We start from the raw sequence: 16,231 nt of genomic DNA on the forward strand, positions 1-16,231 counted from the left end.
TTCCCGAATTTACGAAAAAAGCAAAAAAAAAGAATAATTTTTTTTTCGATTTTCCCGAATTTCCAAAAAAAAAACGAATGAAACAAAAACGAAAACATTTTTTTTTTTAAATTTCCCGAATTTACAAAAAAGTAAAAAAAAAAACGAAAATAACATAAATGAAAAAAACTATTTTTTTGGCAGTGCACATGTCTATATGTCCACCAATGAAGGGGGTAATTCAACAACACTGTCCACCAATGAAGGGGGTATTTCAATAGCACTACCCCACCCCCAATCAAAAAATAAAATTGTAAAAAAAATAAAAAAACTACCGACACCATCCACTGTCCCCCAAACAGCAAAAGATGACAAAAAAAAATACTAAAAAAATGTAATTGTAAAATAATAAAAATAAAGAGTTACTGACACAGTCCGCTGCCCTACTGACACCATCCTACACATAGTACCCACCGCTGTACACTTCGCACTCCTCATGTGCACATTATACCCACCTCCATACACTCTGCATTGTACATTCCCTATTTAATAACATTACTGTACTGCATTATGTCATTTGAACAATGCAGCTTTATGTAACACTTTGTCTTTTATCATTCAAAACCAATGAGAATCATTCCCCCCTCACACACTCACACACGCACTATAGACATCCCAGTGTGAGGAGGAGGCAGGAAGTGACACACAATTCTGTATCATGGCAACCACACCGCTCTGCTTCCTCCCAGCACGCGGGGACCGCAGAAGACGTTACGTCTGGGGGACGAGCTTACAGGACTCATCCAATCACAGCGCGGGATGTCTGTTATACGCCCTATGAACTTCTCCAGAGGCCGCCCAGTCGCCGCACCCGGGTAACTTCACCGAGAGACCGACAATTGTTATCACTAACACCGGGGGAGGAGGGGCGCCAGCAGAGCAGCGTGAGGGGAGCAGGGCATGCTGGGACTTGTAGTTCCTCTGCAGGCTGACCCCCTCCAGTGTACTAATGATGATGTTTCTGTTATAAGAAGGGGACTGAGAGAGATATGAGGGGGCAGCCATTGCTGAGTGTGTGGAAATGCTCATCGCCTGGCATTCTCTGGCTGAGATAAGAACTATGCAGAAAGTAGCATTCATGTCACCGAGCGCTCAGCTCCTCGCAATTGGGCCTCATTCACACCGTGACAGGTGACAGCCGGCGTCGTGGTTATGTGTGTTCTGTATATAGAGGACGCCGTTCATCTCACCACTTCAGCCCCAGAACGATTTACCCCCCCCCCCCCCCTTCCTGACCAGGAAATTTTTTGCGTCGCTTTAATTGTAAACTTTTAATCGGGGTCATTTGGGTCGTTTCTGACGTTTAACCACCTAAGACCCGGACCTTTAGGCAGCTAAATGCCCAAGCCAGGTTTTGCGATTCGGCACTGCGTCGCTTTAACAGACAATTGCGCGGTCGTGCGACGTGGCTCCCAAACAAAATTTGCGTCCTTTTTTTCCCCACAAATAGAGCTTTCTTTTGGTGGTATTTGATCACCTCTGCGGTTTTTATTTTTTGCGCTATAAACAAAAATAGAGCGACAATTTTGAAAAAAATGCAATATTTTTTACTTTTTGCTGTAATAAATATCCCCCAAAAATATATATAACATTTATTTTTTTCCTCAGTTTAGGCCGATACGTATTCTTCTACCTATTTTTGGTAAAAAAAATCACAATAAGCGTTTATCGATTGGTTTGCGCAAAATTTATAGCGTTTACAAAATAGGGGATAGTTTTATTGCATTTTTATTATTTTTTTTTTTTTTTTTACTACTAATGGCGGCAATCAGCGATTTTTTTTTTGTGACTGCGACATTATGGAGGACACTTCGGACAATTTTGACACATTTTTGGGACCATTGTCATTTTCACAGCAAAAAATGCATTTAAATTGCATTGTTTATTGTGAAAATGACAGTTGCAGTTTGGGAGTTAACCACAGGGGGCGCTGTAGGAGTTAGGGTTCACCTAGTGTGTGTTTACAACTGTAGGGGGGTGTGGCTGTAGGACTGACGTCATCGATTGTGTCTCCCTATAAAAGGGAACACACGATCGCTGCGCCGCCATAGTGAAGCACGGGGAACCCGTGTTTACATACGCCTCTCCCCGTTCTTCAGCTCCGGGGAGCGATCGCGAGGGGGCGGCTAGAAACGAATAGCTGCGCCGTCATCCCGGATCGCTCCCAGCGGGTATCTGACCGCTGCATCGGGAAGGCAGGGACGTACCTGTACGCCCATTCTGTGGACGTACATATACATGCGGCGGTCGTTAAGTGGTTCATTTGATTTAAAAAGAGTAAACACGGTTGATTGATAATAAATGTCTTCAGCCAAACACTAACCCTGAGTGAGAGAAACGTTTTTGTGTTCTCATTCATATTCTCTGAAAAAGAAACTGTACGTTCTTCCGGGGTATGAAAACTTATGAGCACACCTGTATATAACGGCACCATGTCCAGATCAGAAAAACTTCTGACTGTTTGTTTTTCATTGACCAATCACCAGCAAGCTGCGGCTTTCGCCTCCCTGGTAACGGCTTCACCAACAGGAGTCCTCACCCTGGTGACCATTATAAACGCGCTGGATCTTCTCTCGTAGTGTGGATGGTGAATACCGCAATTCATAGAACACCTCCGTCCCCGGGGAACGCGCTTCTCACGTGCCTGTAAGTACCGCCGTTTAGTACCTTCTTCCGAATGCACTGTGTTCATGTTGCTTGTGCCTCCAATGTGGATTGTAATTTGCTCACAGCCTATTAAATGTAGATCCTTTTCAATGGTGGACATAAAACTCTGAAATGAAATAGAGAAGCTAATAGTTTTTGCAGCACTTTGAGAATTCAGGTCCGGTATTCGCAGTCCCACCTACTGTACAGTCTGTGCGCTTTCCCACGTTCAGAGGAGTTTGCGCACCGCAGAATCATGCGCTATAGACATGTACAATCCAGCTCTGCCCATCTACATGAGCTTTGCCCTCTATAGAACGATCTGTGAGGGTGTTTGACAGGGGAGAAGGCAGCATAATGCCTCTTCACCACCTTTTTCAGCCCTTAACCCCTTACCCCCCCCCCCCCTCCTGCCCAAGCCAATTTTCAGCTTTCAGTGCTGTTGCACTTTGACAATTGCGCGGTCATGCTACACTGTACCCAAACTGACTTTTTATCATTTTGTTCCCACAAATAGAGCTTTCTTTTGGTGGTATTCGATCACCTCTGTGGTTTTTATTTTTTGTAATTTATTTTTTAAAAAGACAGTTTTTTTTTTTTTTTTTTTATTATATATTTTGTTCTAAAATTTTGTAAACTGGTAATTTTTCTCCTTCATTGATGTATGCTAATGTGGCTGTACTGATGGGCTGCACTGATGGGCACCGATAAGGCAGCACTCATAGGCGGCACTGGTGGGCACTGATAGGCGGCACTGATGGGTGGCACTGAAGGGCATTGATAGGTGGCAGTGATGGGCACTGATAGGCGGCACAGAGAGGTGGCACTGAAGGGCATTGATAGGTGGCACTGGTGGGCACTGAGAAATGGCACTAATAGGTGGCACTGATAGGTGGCAGTGATGGGCACTGAAAGGTGGCAGTGATGGGCACTGATAGGTGGCAGTGATGGGCGGCACTGAGAGGTAGCACTGATGGGTGGCACTGAAGGGCATTGATAGGTGGCACTGGTGGGCACTGAGAAGTTGCACTAATAGGTGGCACTGATAGGTGGCAGTGATGGGGCACTGATAGGTGGCAGTGATGGGCACTGATCGATTACACTGATAGGCAGCATTACTAGGTGGCACTGATTGGCATCACAGGTGGGCATTGATAGGTGGCACTGCGGACATTGATAGGTGGCACTGCGGGCATTGATAGGTGGCACTGTGGGCACTGGCAGGCGGTATTTTTGGGCACAGAGGAGGCAGATGTGCCTCCTTCCTCTTCGGGACCTATGTCCCTTGTAAACATGCTAATAATCGGCTTTTTTTTCTTCTTACGCTGTCAGTGAGGAGAAAAAAAAACGATTACCGATCCTTTGTTTACATCATGTGATCAGCTGTCATTGGCTGACAGCTGATCACATGGTAAGGGGCCAGGACAGGCCCCTTACACGGATCTGTGATCCACAAGTCTCAGTGACTCGATCACATCGCGCGCCCTGCAAGGGGCGCGTGCAAAGGGGAGGATTTCCCGGATTTTCAGGCCCGCGCTGTAGCCATCATTTGACTATAGCGGACGCCTCTAGTGGTTAAAACCCGGAACCTTGAACCATAAACCATAACGCACGCAGTTGCCAGGGAAACACTTTTGCCACGCCACATTTCAAAGCATTGCGGCCAAGGCATGTGTACACCCTGGTCCGCAACATTAAGTAGAAGTCCACCCTAAAACTAAAAGCCCTGCATCTTTAGACACCCACATTCCAGGGTGGATATAAATTAATGATTTTTTTTAACCACTTCAGCCCCGAACGATTTTACCCCCTTCCTGAGCAGAGCACTTTTTACAATTTCGCCACTGCGTCGCTTTAACTGACAATTGTGCAGTCCTACAATGCTGTACCCAAACGGAAGTTTCTTTTGGTGGTATTTGATCACTCTGCATTTTTATTTTTTGCGCTATAAACAAAAAATAAGCGTACATTTTGAAAAAAATATAAACATTTTTTACTTTTTGCTATTATACATATCCCCAAATTTCTTTTTAAAAAACGCATTTCTTCATCAGTTTAGGCCAATGTATATTCTTCTTTTTTTTTTTTTTTTTTTTTTTTTTAAATTTTTATTTATACTTGGCAGGAAACTGGTCCACATGAACCACAACACATACATTACAGTAATTGCATCTTCAATATAAAGGACAAGGGTTACATATATACGTACATAGGAGGACGGTATATCGGGGGCATTATCTGGTATCAAAAAAGATGTAGGCCACGCCGTATAGTTACCAAACCCCCTTATCATCCCTGCGGCCTCTGGAGTATGTGCCTCACTCGCCCTCTTTCAAGGGGTCAAGTCTGGTAAGGAGTCGACCGTATGTAAGGAACAGTGGGCTCAGTTCCCCCTTTTTCCGTTTTCTAAGCGTTAGTCAGTAGAGAAAGGAGCGTTAAATAGAGAGTAAGTGTCGCCATATTGGCGACTAAAGAGGAATTGAGAGAGGTTGTGTGGGAGGGGGGTATTGGGATAAAGGAGAAGTAAGATAAGGGTGGGGTGGGGGGAGTAAGGGGGAAAAAAAAAAAAAAAAAAAAAAGGGGGGGGGGGGGGAGAGTCGCGAGTACGGAGTTCACCCGTTCCGGGGATCACCGGGTCTCCGTGGTCCCATCCAGGAGTTCCGCCTGTCCGTTAGTCTCCCGGTCAAGTGAGCAGCGTTCACTTTCCGTCACTAGCTCGGACTCCACTCTAAGGGCTTGTCCTTCCTCCGAGTATCTAAAAGCGTTCCATAGCCTCCACGTCTGGGTGTATCGTTCGGTCCTGTCTTGTTTCGTCAGTGTCAGATCCTCCATTGTATTAATGTCGTCCACTTTCCGCAGCCACATGGCTACTGTCGGTGGGTTTGGAGACCGCCAGCATAGCGGTATACATGCTTTTGCCGCGTCTAGGAGGTGTCTGACAACTGATTTCTTGTATATTCGCGTTGGAGTTTCGTTTACGTGGAGGAGAAAGTATGCTGGGTCATTTGGGACTGTACGGTCCGAAAACATTTGCGTTATCCGCCGAATTTCCCCCCAGTACGTCTGCAGTCGTGGACAAGACCAGAAGACATGGAGCATTGTGCCCTCACCTGTCTGACACCTCCAGCAGAGGTCTGGTAATGATGGGAACAGTCTATGTAGCAGGTCCGGTGTTCGGTACCATCTCGTCAGTATCTTAAAATTTGTTTCCTGTATCTTTGCACAGATCGATGATTTGTGTGTAAATCTAAGTATGTGACTGACCTGAGTGGGCGTAAATTGGCAGTCTAGATCCCTCTCCCATTTACCTAGGCTCGGAATCCGGTGTTCTGCCGGCGGTGTGATCAAAATTTCGTGCATTAGTGACAGGGCATGTGGGAGCGGATCCGAATGTGTATATTCTTCTACATATGTTTGGTAAAAAAATCGCAATACGCATATATTGATTGGTTTGCAGAAAAGTTACAAACTATGGGAAAGATTATTAATTTTTTTACAATTTTTTTTCTTTTTACTAGTAATGGCGGCGATCTGCGATTTTTAGCGGTATTGCAACATTGCAGCAGACAGATTGGACACTTTTGACACATTTTTGTGACCATTGTCATTTAAAGAGCAATCAGTGCTATAAAAATGCACTGATTATTGTATAAATGTCACAAATCGGGTCCCCCGTATGATGCCACATTTGGCCTGAGACCGAGGCTTGGAACGCACGCTGATCACTGAAATTGGTACAGCGGGCTACATTGCATGTTATAGTGGCATTGTAAAATGGGAGTTTTATTCCTATTTTCTTGTAATTGCTTATCCTTTTATTTAGGGTTGTCCCGATACCACTTTTTTAGATCTGAGTACAAGTACCGATACTTTTTTTTTCAAGTACTCACCAATACCGAATACCGATACTTTTTTTTAAATGTGTCCCCAAATGCAGCCATGTCCCCCCCCATATATGCAGCCATGTCCCCCCCCCCCATATATGCAGACATGTCCCCCCCCCATATATGCAGCCATGTCCCCCCCCCCCATATATGCAGCCATGTCCCCCCACATATGCAGCCATGTCCCCCCACATATGCAGCCATGTCCCCCCACATATGCAGCCATGTCCCCCCACATATGCAGCCATGTCCCCCCCCCCATATGCAGCCATGTCCCCCCCCATATGCAGCCATGTCCCCCCCCCCCATATGCAGCCATGTCCCCCCCCCCCATATGCAGCCATGTCCCCCCCCCATATGCAGCCATGTCCCCCCCCCCATATGCAGCCATGTCCCCCCCCCCCATATGCAGCCATGTCCCCCCCCCCCCCATATGCAGCCATGTCCCCCCCCCCCATATGCAGCCATGTCCCCCCCCCATATGCAGCCATGTCCCCCCCCATATGCAGCCATGTCCCCCCCCCCCCCATATGCAGCCATGTCCCCCCCCCCCAATATGCAGCCACGCCCCCCCCATATGCAGCCATGCCCCCCCCCATATGCAGCCATGTCCCCCCCCCCATATCCAGCCATGTCCCCCCCCCCATATATGCAGCCATGTCCCCCTTACCGTACATGCTGCCACGTCGTGCCGTGCCGGCGCTTGGTTAATACAGGCGGGGAACATTACAGCTTTCATTTGAATAGCTGTAGTCTTTCGCGCTGCGTATAGACATTCCCCCTTGCTCGGGATTGGACAGTTCACCCGAGCAAGGGGAAGTGTCTATACGCAGCGCGGCGGGAAACACTACAGCTATTGAAATGAAAGCTGTAATGTTCCCCGCCCGTATTAACCAAGCGGGGATGCGGCATAGCGACGGGATGCGTCAGCGGCGGCGGGGGAAGTATTCTATTTTGGTATCGGGGGTATTTGCGGGAGTGCGAGTACTCCCGCAAATACTCGGAATCGGTCCCGATACCGATACTAGTATCGGTATCGGGACAACCCTACTTTTAATAAATACTTCACTATGACACTTTTATATGGTATTTCCCACTTTATTATCTTATGAGTGATTGGCAACCATAAGAGAGGAGGATCAGGGAAAACCTTAAAGTGGATGTAAACCCCATTCATGAAATCTGACCTGGGCACATCTATCTGTAGTGTCTACTTATCTCTCTCCAAAGCTCTAAGTGTTGTGTCTTTCTGCTGCTCCGTTCCTCTGTTATCAGCATGATAATTTCTGACAAGTTCTTTGACACGGGAGATAAAAGCAGCTGTAAATTTGTGTCGGGAGGTATCTTAGAGATAGATAAGCAGAGAGCTTGTCTATTCACAGCAGCTCTGCATGTTTATTTGTTCCTCTGCCCAAAGGGGGGGGGGGGTTGCCTTTCCTCCAATCAGCTCACACGGTGTATGCCCAGACTCTCCTCCTACTGCCGAAACAGGAAGAAGGTATTTGCAGAGAGGGGCAGCAGTCACAGTGTATACGTCTAGCCGCAGCATTCATAGACTGAAGGGGGGATAGCCAGTGTAAGGAGAGAGTTGCAGTAATCAAGGCGGGATATAACCAAGGCGTGGATAAGTTGTTTTATGGTGTCGTTGGTCAGAAAGGGGGGGATTCTGTAAATATTGCGGAGGTTGAGGTGGAAGGATGTAGCCAGTGATTGGATGTGGGGGCTGAAGGAGAGGTCAGAGTCTAGGATTACACCCAGCACGCTGGCATGTGAGGAGGAACCAATGGTTGCTCTATTCATCTCTATGGTAAAGTTATGAGTGGGGGAACGAGGAGGAGGAAATACTACAAGCTCAAGTTGTGTGACATCCATACTGAAGTTGCTCAGTAAATTGGTGATGTGTGAGGAGATCGAGGGGGTGAGTTGGGGGGTAGAGAGATGGATCTGGGTGTTGTCGGTGTAGAGGGGGTACTGGAAGCCATGGGAGGTTGTCAATTGTTCCAGGTAAGAAGTGTAAAGAGAGAATAGGAGGGGTCCGAGGATGGATCCTTGGAGTGCCCCAACAGAAAGAGGAAGAGGAGTGTGGGGGATGGTATTGTATTGATGGTGACGCTGAAAGTGCGATGGGATAAGTAAGAGGAGAACCAGGAAAGAGCAATGTTGTGGAGGCCAAGGGAGTGGAGTTTAGGTTGGCCCTGTTTGCATGCAAACCACTTAAAGTGGAGTTCTACCCAAAAATGTAACTTTCGCTTTTTGGAATCTCCCCCCTCCAGTGTCACATTTTCACCTTTCAGGGCGGAGGGGGGAGCAGATACCTTTGTAACACAGGTATTTGTTCGCACTTCCGGGCATAGATCACTGCGGTGACCTAAGCCACGCCCGGTGCCTACTCGCCCCCCCCCACATGTCCCAGAAGACAGCAGGGACCAGTGGGATCGCGCAGCATGACTCGCGCATGCGCCGTAGGGAACCAGGAAGCCTCAAGGCTTCACTTCCTGATTCTCTTACCGAAGATGGCGGCAGCAGCACCCGAGAGCCGAGGGACAGATCGGCTTTGTGACCCAACATCGCGGACGCCCTGGGAAAAGGGAGTAGCCGCTCCAGGTGGGAACCCAGATGAACATCCTCCGTTGCAACTCGGGTGCAGGCAATGCACTTAGCAAAGCAGGAACAAAAATTGTTTCTGGACAGCCGCACTCCCGACCTCTGACGCGTTTCGCACTAAAACTAGTGCTTAGTCATAGCCAATGCTATGCTATGACTAATCACTAGTTTCAGTGCAAAACGTGTCAGCAGTCGGGTTTTATTTTATGTTGCTGTGACTTGTAGTGCTGTCCTTTTTTTTAAAATAAAGGCTACAATTTTTTTGCGGCTGTCCAGAAACAATTTTTGTTCCTGCATCGCGGACGCCCTGGACAGGTAAGTGTCCATATTTTAAAAGTGCAGTAGTTATAGCTGCTGACTTTAAATTTTTTTTTTTTCCGGGCCAAATCTGCTTTAAAACGTTTGTTGCCCCAAACACTTCATATTCCTGATATGTGGCTGCTGTACCATGTACTTGTATGAAAAATTCTCCTCTTCTCTTTGTATTGCTTCCTTTGTGTGAAATCCTTGGTGTTCCTGCCAGTCCCTCCACTTTCCTATTAAAAACTGACCACTCTAAGCACAGCATGGTCAGTTCTCTGGCTGTGCTGGGAGCTCAGCCTGCTCTCCTCCAATGATCAGACTTGTCCTGACATGCCCCTCCTGCGCAGCCATTCACTGGGAAGCTCAGTGTGCTCCTGCTTCTCCTCCTCCCCCCCAGTTTTTATGCAGCTAAGAACAGAGGGAATGGGATCATTTATAAAAAAGGAAAAAAATATATTTATAATGTATTTTTATATCTATACAAAAATGTTTTGCCTTTCATTTCTGTTTTAAAGTGGGATTCCACCCGCGATTATTATTATTTTTTTTTTTAAGTCAGCAGCTACTAACACTGTAGCTGCTGACTTTTAATAAGGACACTTACCTGTCCTAGGCGCCCGTGATGTCGGTCCCCCGACAGCGATCGCTCGGTCCTGGCGCCTCCATCCTCACTAAGGGAAACCATAAGGCTTCACTGCCCGTTTCCTAATGCACATGCGCAACTTGCACGGCGCTTTGTGAATGGGCGGCTGCCTCTTGGGATACACACAGTTCCCAGAAGGCAGCGTGCCCCATTCACCAGAAGACACAGTGACGGAGGATGAGGAAGAAGACCACCACGGTGGAGGAAGAGGCAGAAGAGCTAGTTCCACATAGCAACCGCCCGTTCTGGTGAGTATAAAAAAAATGCATTTTTTTTTTTGGAATAAAAAAAGAAAAAAATGGGCGGAACTCCACTTTAAACTGAATGGGTGGTTTTCCAAGGTGATCATTTACAATCGCTTTAACCAGAGCCATTGAACACTCCAAATGACTGTGGGCCATATTCTCAGAAGAGTTACGACGGAGTATCTCAGGAAACTCCGTCGTATCTCTCCCGCGTATCTATGCGAGTGATTCTTAGAATCATTTTCGCATAGATACGCTTAAGATCCGACATGTGTAAGTCCCTTACACTGTCGGATCTTAAATGTAATTCCCTGCCGGCCGCTAGGTGGCGTTTACGTTCAGGTCTCATTTGTTTATGCAAATGAGCCTGATACGCCGATTCCCGAACGAAATCGCGTTGCGTAACCGTCGCTTACGTCGTTTGCGTAAGCGTAAGGTTACCCCTGCTATATGAGGGGTAACCTTACGCCAGTCCCACGTATGCAATGTTAAGTATGGCGTCGGGTCCGCGTCGTCTTTTCCCGTCGGGTACGTCGTTTTCCTAAGTCGTTCTTGAATACGACTTTACGTCAATGACGCACACGTCGGCGTCATTGACATTTTCCGCCGAGAACTGGAGCATGCACACTGGGCTATTTTTAGCCCGGCGCATGCGCAGTTCGATCGAAACAGGGGCGCGCTTAATTTAAATATAAGCCGCCCCCTTTGAAATACGCGGGGATACGCCGGGCCTTTTACACTACGCCTCCGCAAACTACGGAGCAAGTGCTTGAGGAATACGGCACTTGCTCCAGTAAGTTGCGGCGGCGTAGTGTAAATAGCTTACGCGAGGCCGCCGCAGATTATTGGAGAATCTGGCCCTGTCTTTTTTTCCATGTACTACTCTGTATGAATAAGCAATGCAATCCCAGCACCCCTTGTCTATACGGTGGAAAGGGAGATCCTTTGGGGGCCATGCTTAACATTAACGTACAGGCTTCCCGCGACTTGTTGCAATAATTAAATAAAACATTTAACTGGAGAACCACTTTAAGACGCTTCCAGTCGCTCTGTCTCAGCAGTTATTACTTTTTAGACTTGGCGTCATGGAAGCAAATTGCTCGGCATTGTAAGATCGGCTGCAGACATGATTTGTCCTAAGCAGAAAGTCCTTGAAGAGGTTTTTGGAATGCGTCCCATGGCTTCAAGTGCTCATAAATACAATTTCTACTGAATAATATGGCACTTCACCTAAGTGCTGTTATATATGTGTCATTATCAGTAAATGCAAGATTTATGACTAGCCGGTCCTATTACTGGATTCTACTGAATGCTCCACTGTGTATGCACTGACACCAGACACAGTACAGTGATAGAATGCTTCCCTACTATGTATTAATATTAATAGAACTTTATTTGTCTTTAATATTTGAATGATAAAGCAGATCACCAGAAAGGCTGTAATTTGTCACCGCAAAACGGAATTGTTGCCCGATAGCGATTCAGCACATTCGTATTTGTTGGGCAGCCGGAATGCAAAGTATGAGCCTATATTAAAATAAAATGGAAGATTTATGATGTGCACTAGGCCAGCTGTCATTTGGTGATCTTCCAGCTGATGTGGAACAGAAGGCCCGGCTTTTCTGATGTGCGGGGCAAGCTGAAACCGACAATTTCATAACGGCCTGAGAAACACAGGCGGCGGATCCGTGGTCTGCGCTCATCAGGGTTACTATCTGCATGGAGTCTGTAGGCTGGTAATTGGCTTCCACCCAAATAGTCACTAGAGTTGGTGACAGTGTGGTAATGACTTTGGACTGCTCTGCGGCGGTAATTGATTCACTGTTGCCTGCATTGGTCAGAAGGACTATTGTATGTCAATTCATGTAAATCAGGGGTCTCCAAACTTTTCAAACAAAGGGCCACTTTATTGCCCCCTCAGACTTTACAAGGGCCGGATTTTGGCCAGCAGGGGAAGAAAATGTCACAGGCCCGGCACCAATGAGAAAAAATATGGCCATGGTTGGTGGTCAATGGGAGGAGTATTTACCCTATTAGTAGGAGGAATAGTGTCCCATTATTGGTATCGGTGGATGATATAGTGCCCCATTGTTTGTGTCAGTGGGAGGAATTGTGCCCCAAGGGCCGGACAAAGGCTAGCAAAGGGCCACATCTGGCCCTCGGGCCGCAGTTTAGAGACCCCTGATGTAAATTATAAAAATATTTATGTGTTAAAGTATAACTAAAGGCAGAACTTTTTTTTTTTTTCATTTTGGATAGCGTGGCAATGGATTAGAACATCTGTCAGTTTTTATTGCTGTCTGTGCCCTCATTAAAGGAGAAGTCCAGCCTGAGCTCGTTTGGACTCCTCCTGAAGGGCACTTTCACACGTTTTTTTAGGCGGACTTGAATGGACGCTCCATACATCTCTATGACGGATGTCAGCGCTGACATCTGACCCGCTCCGATCTGCTAAAGTCTGACGGATGGAAACCCTATTTTCCATCCGTCTGGCGGATCAGATGAAAACTGACTCTACGGTCCTTCTTCATCCGATCCCCTATAGAGGAGAGCGGCGCTCTGACAGGTAGGTCCCTGCACAGTGTGCAGAGACATGTGGCACCGGAGCTGATGCGCGTGGCCGGCAGCCTCGATCGGTCCACAGAGAGCCAAAACGGGGATCTGTCAATGTAAACAAACAAACAGATCCCCATACTGTCAGGGGAGTAGAGAGAGATTGTCTGTTCCTAGTGATCAAGAACAGAAATCTCTCTCTTCCTCCAGTCAGTACACTCCCCCCAAAGTTAGAAACACCTCCCAGAGAACACATTTAACCCCTTGATCGCCCCCTAGTGTTAACCCCTTCCCTGCCAGGGTCATTTACACAATATTCGTTGGATTTTTATAGCACTGATTGTTTTAATAAATGTAAGTGGTCCCAAAAAAGTGTCCGATCTGTCGCAGTCCCGCTATTAATCACTGATTACTAGTAAAAAAAAATAATAATAACAATTTCATAAATCTATCCCCTGTTTTGTAGATGCTATAACTTTTGTGCAAACCAATCAATATACGCTTATTGTGATTATTAATATTTTTTTTTACCAAAAATATGTAGAAGAATACATTTTGGCCTAAACTGATGAAGAGTTTTTTTTGTTTTTTTTTTAGGATATTTATTATAGCACAAAGTAAAAAATATATAGTTTTTTTCCCCTAAATTGTCGCTCTTTTTTTGTATTATAGCGCAAAAAAAATAAAAACAGCAAAGGTGAACAAATACCACCAAAAGAAAGGTCTATTTGTGGGGAAAAATTGTGTTTGGGTACAACGTCGCACGACCGCGCAATTGTCAGTTAAAGCGATCGCAAAAAAAATGGCCTGGTCCTTAAGGGGGTAAATCCTTCTGGTCCTTAAAGCGGGGGTTCACCCTAAAACATCTATATACCGTTACATCCAGCATACTGCTGACATCAACAGTATGCTGGATTTTTTTTTTCTTTTGTACTTACGTTTTTTTTTTGGTTCTATTCACCCGGCTTCCGGGTTCTCGCTCCCCCGGGGAGTAGGCGTTCCTAAGAGGAGGCATAGATGATTGACGTGCGGGTAAAGCGTGTCAACGCCTTCCGAAAATATCCGAGGGCGACTCGGCCCTTTACGGCGCCGTATAGCGCCGTAAAGAGCCGAGTCCCCGTCGGATATTTTCGGAAGGCGATGACGCGCTTTACCCGCACGTCAATCATCGGGGAAAGGTAGCGACACGCCCACTCCCCGCAAGGAAGAAGACCCGGAAGTAAGGCTGAAGACAGGTAAGTGTACAGACTAAAAAAAAATTACAACGCTACAAGCCTTGTGTGTATATATGTGTGTGTGTGTATGTGTATGTGTATATATATATATATATATATATATATATATATATATATATATATATATATATATCTCCGTATTTATCGCGGTATAACGCGCTCCCGCGTATACCGCGCACCCCTAAAGTGGCCCCGAATCCTGTGGACAAAAAGTTTTTTTTGTACTTACAGTTTTGGTGTCTTGCGCGGCGGCCTCGTCGGGTCCATCTGCGGCTTCGGGTGTCCTCTTCGTCGGGTCCGGCGTCCTTCTGCGGCTTCGGGTGTCCTCTTCGTCGGGTCCGGGGTCCGTCTGTGGGCTTCGGGTGTCCTCTTCGTCGGGTCCGGCGTCCTTCTGCGGCGTCCTCCCCGCTCGTTTCCCGCGCCGAGTTTTGAATACTGTGCCGACATATACAGAGCGCAGTACACTCGTGTATTGTCGGGCAGGCTCGGCAACACTCGCGCTCACGTCCTGTACATCCAGGCCGTGAGCACAGAAGGAGCCGAGACTGGCCGACTATACCCGAGTGTACTGCGCTCGGTATATGTCGGCGCAGTATTCAAAACTCGGCGCGGGGAAGCGGGTATCGGCGTATACCGCGCACCCACCCAGGGCAAAAAAGTGCGCGGTATACGCCGATAAATACGGTATATATAATATAAAATGTTTGAGGGTTCTAAGTAATTTTCTAGCCTAAAATACAGATTGTAAACATAAAGTGCCATAAAAGGTCTGGTCTGGAAATGGATATACGTAGCTATTTGGTTCAGTTTGTGGCCTTAAACTGAGTTTCTGTTTTTTTTTTTCCCTTCATTTTGAACTCTTGAGTGAGCAACGCCAATGTATTATTTAGATTGCAAATCCCATTCAAACTTGTTTTTTGCTCTTCCATTTGAAATGCGTTTTAAACGGTTATCAGGAACGCCACTTAAAACCGTCAATCCTAAGCAAACAATCCAATGGAATAAAAGTCAGCTCCTAATTGTTGTACAAAGCAATGTAATCATTTGTAATTGAATCGTCAGAAATGCAAATGTTATCTGCTTGACATTTCCTAGCAGTCCCGTGTCTTTTTTAATTATCTTTATTAAAGTCAGGAGCTTACAAAGGGAATGCTTCACAATTAAACCCCGGTTTGTTACACCGCCTGACATTTACCTGCGATAGCCTTTTCTTTTAGACCTTGATGTTTAATTATTGTTTTTTTGTGGCCCCTCCAGGGATTTGTTGGGGGAAAAAAAAGAAACGTACGCTTGAACGGTGACCCGACGACGAAAGGAAAATGCAAAAACAGGTTAGAGATCTTGTTCTTGTTTGTCTAATGACAGAAGACATTATGTAAAAGGCAGCCATATCCGCGGCTCTTTTTCTATTAAATAAGAAATGATCCTGATTATTATTTTTTTGTTGTTGTTGTTGTTTCCGCCAACAAGTTACTGCCACAAATCCCTCTGCTCTAAAGAAAGCAGACAGCTCAATTAGACTTCAATTAACAGTAAGTGTTTTTATTGCAAAGACACTGAAACTCAGTTGATATAATAGAAGTGGTCAGCTGTATGCACTCTAGTGATCCCCTTGTTTAATTTCACGCTGCTCCTAAATATTTCGAATTCATATTGATAAATATGTGACTTGGTGAAGCAGTTAGGGGTAATAAAAATATCCACTAAGCAGTCTTTATGCTAACATAACTAAACCTTTTTATAATTGGAGTGGACCTGTTCTCCAATGTTAATATAAATCTATGTTAAGAGTCTCACCGGGATAGATAATTAAAGCTGAGCTCCAAGAATTATCTATATTGCATACTTATATTGATCCAGCTTTGCACAATGTAAGTATGCCTATCTCATACCTCAACCCTCAAAATTTCCACTCGCCTGCTCCCATAAAGCCCCGTACACACGGGACGAATGTCAGGAGACAACGGCCAGTACAAAAAAAAATGTCTGATATTCGGCCTGTGTGTATAATGCTCTGTTCAACGCATGCAACTGACTCCCATTTAGCCAATGGCAGAGAACGCTGATCAGAGTGTTCTG

The 16,231-nt window shown here is 46.0% G+C and overlaps 1 protein-coding gene across 4 annotated transcripts in view; it reads left to right on the forward strand.

Moving 5' to 3' along the window:
• The first annotated feature begins 755 nt into the window (after positions 1 to 755).
• The window catches only part of SPATA6 (spermatogenesis associated 6), a 115,096-nt gene continuing 99,620 nt past the window's right edge, over positions 756 to 16,231 (forward strand). The window contains exons 1-3 of one of the 4 annotated variants that reach the window (XM_040360528.1): positions 756 to 854; positions 2,526 to 2,685; positions 15,410 to 15,483. In XM_040360528.1, coding sequence (XP_040216462.1) covers positions 15,472 to 15,483 — 12 coding nt within the window. In that variant the 5' untranslated portion in view covers positions 756 to 854; positions 2,526 to 2,685; positions 15,410 to 15,471. The other 3 variants (XM_040360529.1, XM_040360531.1, XM_040360530.1) reach the window with 3 other exon arrangements.

The sequence above is a fragment of the Rana temporaria genome, chromosome 7 (genome assembly GCF_905171775.1).
Source record: "Rana temporaria chromosome 7, aRanTem1.1, whole genome shotgun sequence".
Lineage (NCBI taxonomy): Eukaryota > Metazoa > Chordata > Amphibia > Anura > Ranidae > Rana > Rana temporaria.